Below are 7878 nucleotides of genomic sequence, written 5' to 3'. Positions count from 1 at the left end.
TCAAGCCTCTGATGCTTCATCTATGAAATGTGGGTGACAGTCTCTAGTTTATGGAGTTGTTGGGAGATGTCAGTGAGATACCCTATGAAAATGCCGGACATGGCATAGAGGGTCCCCATATATTAAGCAACCTTTATCCCTCCTCCCCGCTCCTCTGCCCTCCTTCCCCTCCTCCCCCTCCCCCATTCCCCGACTGGCCCCGCCCCCACTGCCGGCCCTGGCCCCACCCACGCGGGAGCTGCTGCATTTAAGGAGATTGCGCACCTTGAAAGGTCCACACATGTGAGCCTCGAGGCGGCCCCGGGTGCAGACTTGCCATGGCCTCCGAAGCTTCTGTGCGTCTAGGGACGCCCCCTGACCGTCTGTGGATCCAGAAGCCTGGCATCTACGAAGACGAGGAAGGGAGGACCTGGGTGACTGTGGTCGTGCGGTTCAGTCCCTCGCACAGGGAATGGGCCAGGGCCTCAAACACCCAGGGCAGCGCCTCCCAGGGCAGCACAGTGAGTCCTGGGCACGGGGGGAGGCTGTGGGAGGGCTGCGCACTGACCCTTGCCCGTGTGGGACCGCGGTGGGGGTTAGAGGGGGCCGTTCTTACCCGCGCTGGAAAACTCTTCTGTGCAGGTCTAGGAGCGCAGCAATGCCGTGGCCCCAGGAACACCCCCATGAAGGGACCACAGGCACAAACTTATCCACATGCGGTAATATGGTCCTGCCTGGTGAAGCCGAGACTAAGGTAGCTCAGGGCTTAGTGCCATTTCCAGTGCATGCTGGGAAGGTTCACAAATGGGGCAGCTATTGAGCTGGGCTTTGTGGGATGAGTAGGAGTTCTCCAGGTCTAGAAAGGAGGCAGGAGTAGTATAAGCAAAAGCATTGCAACCTGGAGGCACCAGGTGGGCCAATAGGATGAATGTGAGATTGGTTTCAGATTACTAATCTGCAAAATGAGAATAATACACCTCTGTGGCAAGTGAGTCACAGACATGCTCATGTACGTGGCTCACCGCCTGACTGGCCTGGGGAAGCATTTGACTGATAACAGATTCTGGAAATTAATTCAGGAGGCTTGGGTGGAGTCCTAGATTCTTTGCTGTTCAAAAGCTCCCCAGGTGATAATGATAATGACTCAGGAAAAGGCCGTAGATGAGGGCTTTAGATCACAGCCGGTCTTTGAGGGATAAAGTAAATACAGTAATTGATTCCAGGGCTGACTGTGGATGCTCAAGTCCCTGATAGAAAATTACATGGGTAGTAATTACATACAACCTCAGCATAATCCTCTCCTATATTTGAAATTAGATTACTAATAACACCTAATGCTACACCTACACATCACTTCAAGCGCTGCTTCTTGGAACTTTGTGGAATTTTTTTTCCCCCAAATATTTTAAATCTGAGATTGGTTGAATTCATGGGTGCAGTATCTGTGGAAATGGGGAGCTGGCTGTACCTTAGTGTAATATAGTGAAAGTTTATCCGGATATTTAAAATGCCATTTAAGGCCAGGCGTGGTGGCTCACGCTTGTAATCCCACCACTTTGGGAGGCCGAGGCTGGCAGATCATGAGGTCAGAAGATCAAGACCATCCTGGCTAACATGGCGAAAACCCGTCTCTACTAAAAATACAAAAAAATTAGCTGGGCGTGGTGGCAGACGCCTGTAGTCCCAGCTACTCAGGAGGCTGAGGCAGGAGAATGGCATGAACCCAGGAGGCAGAGCTTGCAGTGAGCCGAGATAGCACCACTGCACTCCAGCCTGGGTGACAGAGCGAGATTCCGTCTCAAAAAAACAAAAAAACAAAACAAAAAAACTCAAACATTTAGGTCATTATAAACAATTCACTGCCTGTTTGTTTTTTGAGAGAGTCTTGCTCTGTTGCGGCTGGAGTGCATGGTGTGATCTCGGCTCACTGCAACCTCCAGCTCCCAGGCTCAAGTAATTCTCATGCCTCAGCCTCCTGAGTAGCTGGAATTACAGGCTATTTTTTTTTGTTGTTATTTTTAGGAGAGACAAGGTTTAATCATGTGAGCCAGGCTGGTTTTGAACTCCTGACCTCAAGTGATCTGTCCACCTTGGCTCCCAAACTGCTGGGATTACAGGTGAGCCACCGCGCCCAGCCAGTTCACTGACATTTTAAACAATATAACACATATCCTAAAAAATCTTCAAATAGGTTCTTTCAAAAAACGTTGGTGGAGAACATGGAAAGGCCTTTCTGTACATACACTAAATAAAGCATGCAAAAATTGTGGAGCAAATATTTTAAGTTTTTCAAAAGCCTGAGAAAGTGTTAATGGAGAGGACTATGAAATGGTGCAGCCGCTATGGAAAACAGGATGAGAATTCCTCAAAAAAGAGAATTATGGCACAATCCAGCAATGCCACTTCTGGGTGTATACCCACAAGACTTTGAAGCAGGAACTTAAGCGTGTATGTGTACCTCCGTGTTCACAGCAGTATCATTCATACTAGCCAAAAGGTGGAGGCAGCCCCAGTGTCCATTGATAGATGAATGGGTAAACAAAACACAAACCATGAAGTATTCACACTTAAAAAGGAAGGAAAGTCAGGCACATGGATGAAACTTGGAGACATTATACTAAATGAAATAGGCCAGTCACGGAAGGACAGAGTCTCTTGGATGAGGTACTCAGAGTGGTCTCATTTATAAAGTGGAGTGGTGGCTGCCAGGGGCTGGAGGGAGTCGGGGATGGGAAGTTAATGTTAATAACAGGTATGGAGTCTCAGTTGGGAAGATAAAAAGTTCTGGAGGTGGATAGTGCCGACGGTTCCACATGTCAATGCACTTAGTGCCACCGAACTGTACTCTTAAAAACAGTTCTGGTTTTTTTTTTGTTTTTTTTTTGTTTTTAAATGATTCAATGGAAATAGAATGGATTCTTCAAATAACTTAGCCATGGGTGGGATAAGGGACCTACTTAGTATTTTTTTCCCTCTTTCTTAAAAATAGATCGATGTCTTAGGGTGGGAATTAAGCTTCCTGGGCACATCTAATGCAAAGAGCAGCCAACTTTTTCTGTAGAGGATCTGATAGTAAACATTTTCCACTTTGAGAGCTATGCTCTTGCAGCTACTCAGCTCTACTATTGCAGTGCAAAAGCAGCTAAAGGCAACGGTAAAGGAATGAGGGAAGGAGCCTTAGTTTATTTACAATAAACTCTATTTGCAAAAGCAGATGGCAAGCCAGACTTCGTTTGCTGATCTCTGATCTAAAGTCAGAATACACAGAGAAGGAGAGATTTTTGCCACGTAATTTAAAATATTTCTCTTTGCAAAAGCAGTCCGTAAAAAAGCTAGGACAACAAACTGAGAAAAATCATCACAACGTGTTTTTTTAAGCACTAATATTCTTAATTCAAAAAGACGTTTTATCACTAACGACAAATACTTAGAAAATTGTGTAAAAGACTTTCCATTTTGTTGCATAACATAGGAAGCTTTGGTTTTACTTTTCCTTTCATCTTTCTAACTTCCAGTACCAGCCTAATTTTGTTATTTTTATTATTATGTATTTATATTGAGACAGGGTCTTTCTCTATCTCCCAGGCTGGAGTGCAGTGACGTGATCATAGCTCACAACAGCCTCTACCTCCTGGGTTCGAGAAATCTTCCCACCTTAGCTTCCCGAGTAGCTGGGACTGTAGGCACATGCCACCATGGCCAGCTAATGTTTTATTTTTTGTAGAGACAGGGTCTCGTTATATTGCCGAGGCTGGTCTTGAACTCCTGGCTTCAAGCAGTCCTCCTGCCTCGGCCTCCCGAAGTGTTGGGATTACAGGCATAAGCCACTGCTCCCAGCCTTATTTTGTATATTTACTACAAGTATGTGAAGGTCATGATCAGAACTGCAGTATATTTTGGGAGGAAAATCTATCACCCTCAGATCCAGGAGTCCATGGATATCTTGTTTTTAAAACGAAGATTTAAAAATTATGGCAATGGCAGAGATGGAGCCCCAAGAGAATACTTAGCTTTAACCCAGGGTGGTGACAGGTTGGAAACAGTGGCTAAATTTGGGGGTTGCAGTGGGGCGAGGCAGGGTGCAGGTCAGAGGGGACCAGAAGAGCCCCAGTCATCCTAGATGTAGCCACAGGAACCAGTGCCAAGGCTCTTGGTCTGGAATTCTGAAAACATTTACCTCTGACCCTGGCAGCCCACTGGCCGGGCCGGGGCATCTAGGCCTGCATTGCTAGTATGCAGCCCAGTTGGCAGGGAACCCTATCCCTGATCTGCCGCCTCCTTTCCGGTCCCTTCAGTATGAACCCAGCATCACGGTGCACTTGTGGCAGATGGCAGTGCATACCCGGGAGCCACTCTTTTCCAGCCAGATGCCCTTCTCCCAGCTGCCCCCCGTGTGGCAGCTCTACCCCGGGAGGAAGTACCGAGCAGCGGATTCCAGTTTCTGGGAAATAGTGGACCACGGCCAGGCAAGTGTGTGGTGGTTCCAGGTGAAAGCGACAGGTGGCCCCTGGTGACTGCCGTGGCCCTCTCTCTTCTGTACCCCTGGCCCCCTCGGGGTTCTTGTCTCTCCTCTTCCTGTTGCTCAAGTCTTCCTTCAAGGAGACCTGAATGTGTATGGGTGGATCAGTACATGAGTTCCCATGTGGGATGTAGGCAGAATGGGTGAGGGAGGGAGGGTTGCCTTCCCTGGGCTAGGGAAATCCACAAGCCGGAGTTCCCACCTGCCTCACCCCTGCCTGCTGCTGCCAGCCTGCATGGGCGGCCCTTAAGGCCAACTGGAGGAGCATCTCCCAGAGGTTCTGATGGCTGTTCCCTCTCCTGCAGATCGACTCCATGGAGCAGCTGGTCCTCACATATCAGCCGGAGAGGAAAGACTGACAGTGGGAGTGGCTGGTATGTTGGGGGCCCGTGCCTCTCGGTGCAGGGATCAGACGAAAGCGAGAATACTTCTCCTCTTTTCAGAAAGACGGCATGGCCTCCTTCTCCTCCCTGCTGTTTCCTGAGATTTTTCTTACATAGCCACCTGTCACCTCTGCTCCCCAGCCCCTTGGATGTGATGGTCCACCGTGGGTGGGCCCCTATAATAAGTTCCTAAAGCATGGGATCTCATCGAATAAGATTAATCATTTAATCCTTGTGAGAATTCTGTGAGGTGTACATGTTAATGACTCATTTCACAATGAAAAGACTAAGACTCTGGGGATGGGAATGATTTCCTCGAGACCGTACAGCCAGGAAATAGCAGTGATCAAGCTCACATCTAATGATCTCAGGTCCCTAGACTTAACCATGGCACTGAGGTGCCATGCGACGGTGGCCTTCGAGGACCCAGCACTGACCCACAGAGGGCTCCTCCCAGATGGGCTGCAGCTTGGAGCAGGCCAGGCAGGCCCTGGTCCATTGGAGGGGCTGGCACTGGGTTTGCCTTTGACCCCAGCAGCTTGGATGGGGTGCCAGGCTCCTCCATAGTTCACTGACTATCTCCTTTGGTCTTCTCCCAGGCCCTGCTGACCCTGCCCCTCTGGCCTGGTGTCTCCTCGTGCCCCCTCAGTGAGGATCTTCATGTACCGTCTTCTGTTTGCACACCCAGCATAGCCTCCTTGCAGGCAGGAGGCAGTGGGGCCCCTGAACACTCAGCTTCTCTCATTTTCCTCAGTTATGAGTCCTGTCCTGTCCTGCTTGGATCTGCACTTAGGGCAACTGGCCTGGATGGACTTCACTAGGGGCCCTGTCTGTGCGCTGAGCCAGTTTCCCCTGCTGGCTGCAAGCTGTGGGTTCTCTTTCTCCTCTGTGCCCCTCATGCTGATCTTCTAGATGCCACTCCCAAATTCCCTTCATACCCACCGGGATGTGTGCCCAGCCAGGCCTCCGGCACCCCCAGTGCAGCTCGTGATTGGAAACTCACCATCAGCAGGCAGTGGCTTGGTTTAAGAGACGGCCGCAGAGGGAGCCCAGTCTGGATATGGACTCGGATGCCCTGTGGGTATCAGTTCTGCTGACACTTTGGCCCGAAATAGATCCAGTGCTGAGCCAGTAGTGTACGCCAGAGCCTCAGTGAGCCCATCTGCACAGTGGGGAGCGTGGAAGGACGGGTTTGGCCTGTGCTTCTGCTTGTTCAGTTCTTCAGCTCACGAAGGGATGCTAGTCCATGAAGGTGGCCTCGCAGTACTGGTTAATTAAACTTTATTGCACACTGTCCACTTTTGTGCTGAATTGGAGCTTCTCTTTGGCCTCTTTCTAGCATAGAAATGCAGCTTCTGGTATCGAAATGTTAAGGTAACATTTTAATGTTCCTTTTCATATTTTTCCACACTGGGAAGGAAATTGTAATCAGTCCATTCAGCAGCAGGACGCTGGCGGGAGGTAAGGAAGGGGAGGAGACTCTGGGTGAAGCCCTGCTGTGAAAGGGCAGGAAAGCCATGGTGGTCACAGGAGAACCAGGAGCAAGGGAGAGCTTCCAAAATGAGACAGTGCAGCAGCGCGTCAGTGCAGGAGATGCAGAATGCAGGTGCAAGGGACGAAGGGCCTATGTGCGGGAGAGATGACATGACAGAGGAGCAGAGTCCTTGAGCAGGGAGGGATGGGGCAGGGGGCCAAGGCACTGAGCGGGGCCGCTACTGTGACCAGGAAGAAGCGGACGATACAGTGCAGGTCAGGGTGACCATGCAGTGGTGGCAAGGAGAGGGGATTCCCTCCCTCATGTCATTCACAAGAAAAAATCACCCATGGGCTAGAATCCCAACCTTACAAAATGAATCTGTAAAAGCATTCATAGAAAGTTTGGGGAAATATGTTCATGAATGCGGGGTACCAAAAAACTCAAGTAAGACACAGGTGTAAGCAAAAGACAGTGTAAAACAAACTTTTTCAAGTGAAGCATTTCCGTATGACAAAATATTAGGAAGCGTCAATCACAATTTAGCATGGTACGTAAGGCACGCCAGTGTTTGCCTGGAGCGGACTTGCTCAAGGCCAGTGGTATTACGGCGAGGGGCTGTCTTGGGCATTGTAGAATGTTTAGCAGCATCCTTGGCTGCCACCCACTGGATGCCAGAAGCATCCCTTGACCCCAACTTGTGAGAACCAAAAATGTCAGATGGCTCCTGAGGGGGCAAAATTGCCCTGGCTGAGAATCACTACCCTAGATAAACACTTGCACAAACACTTGCATGTGTGGTGTACACAAGAGGCATGAAGAGGGAGCCTTGGGGTAAGAGTTGAGATTCCACGGTGTTGGCATGGTTAAAGGGAGACCCCGTGAACAGGGGCTGGGGTGAGCACTGCAGGCTGGCATTGTACCTTCTGCTGAGAAGCTTATGTTGATCTGGCAGCCTGGTCTTTCAGGAACCCTCTTCCCCTAGCCTGCCTTCCCTCCCACTGGCCTGAGTCGGGGATGTGCAGGAGAGGGTGTGTCACGCAGCATGCATCCCAGCCAACAGAGAAGGATTTCATGATGACACCAGTCAAGAGTTAGGAAAGTTTTTTTTTTTTTTTTTTTTTTTTTTTTGAGACAGAGTCTCTCTCTGTCGCCCAGGCTGGAGGGCAGTGGCGCGATATCGGCTCACAGCAAGCTCCGCCTCCTGGGTTCACACCATTCTCCTGCCTCAGCCTCCCGAGTAGCTGGGACTACAGGTGGCTGCCACCACGCTTGGCTAATGTTTTTGTATTTTTAGTAGAGACAGGGTTTCACCGTGTTAGCCAGGATGGTCTTGATCTCCTGACCTGGTGATCCACCCGCCTCGGCCTCCCAAAGTGCTGGGATTACAGGCGTGAGCCACCGCGCCCGGCCCAGGGAAGGTTTTTATTGTTAAATGGGAAATTGACAGAGCCCGAGAGGGAAGGAGGTATTGTTTTCCTGCCCACAGAAACGTGCGCCCCAGAAAGGAGCGGGCTCTGCTG

General features: G+C 50.0%; 1 protein-coding gene across 1 annotated transcript; it reads left to right on the top strand.

Moving 5' to 3' along the window:
- The first annotated feature begins 273 nt into the window (after nucleotides 1-273).
- TCL1B (T-cell leukemia/lymphoma 1B) lies at nucleotides 274-6179 on the top strand. The gene is made up of 4 exons (XM_011991679.1): nucleotides 274-500; nucleotides 4275-4445; nucleotides 4804-4872; nucleotides 5481-6179. The coding sequence occupies exons 1-3, from the start codon at nucleotides 318-320 to the stop codon at nucleotides 4855-4857; spliced, it is 408 nt and encodes a 135-aa protein (XP_011847069.1). The 5' UTR covers nucleotides 274-317; the 3' UTR covers nucleotides 4858-4872; nucleotides 5481-6179.
- The last annotated feature ends 1699 nt before the right edge of the window (nucleotides 6180-7878 follow it).

The sequence above is a fragment of the Mandrillus leucophaeus genome, unplaced genomic scaffold, assembly GCF_000951045.1.
Source record: "Mandrillus leucophaeus isolate KB7577 unplaced genomic scaffold, Mleu.le_1.0 Scaffold4, whole genome shotgun sequence".
NCBI classification, from domain to species: Eukaryota; Metazoa; Chordata; class Mammalia; order Primates; family Cercopithecidae; genus Mandrillus; species Mandrillus leucophaeus.
Note: the sequence above shows the minus strand (reverse complement) of the source record. Positions and strands in the feature narration are given on the sequence as shown.

Coding starts and splice junctions, on each gene's coding strand:
- TCL1B (XM_011991679.1), top strand. CDS start 318: ATGGCCTCCGAAGCTTCTGTGCGTCTAGGGACGCCCCCTGACCGTCTG. Junction 501..4,274: donor GCGCCTCCCAGGGCAGCACA/GTGAGTCCTGGG, acceptor CGGTCCCTTCAG/TATGAACCCAGCATCACGGT. Junction 4,446..4,803: donor AAATAGTGGACCACGGCCAG/GCAAGTGTGTGG, acceptor CCTCTCCTGCAG/ATCGACTCCATGGAGCAGCT.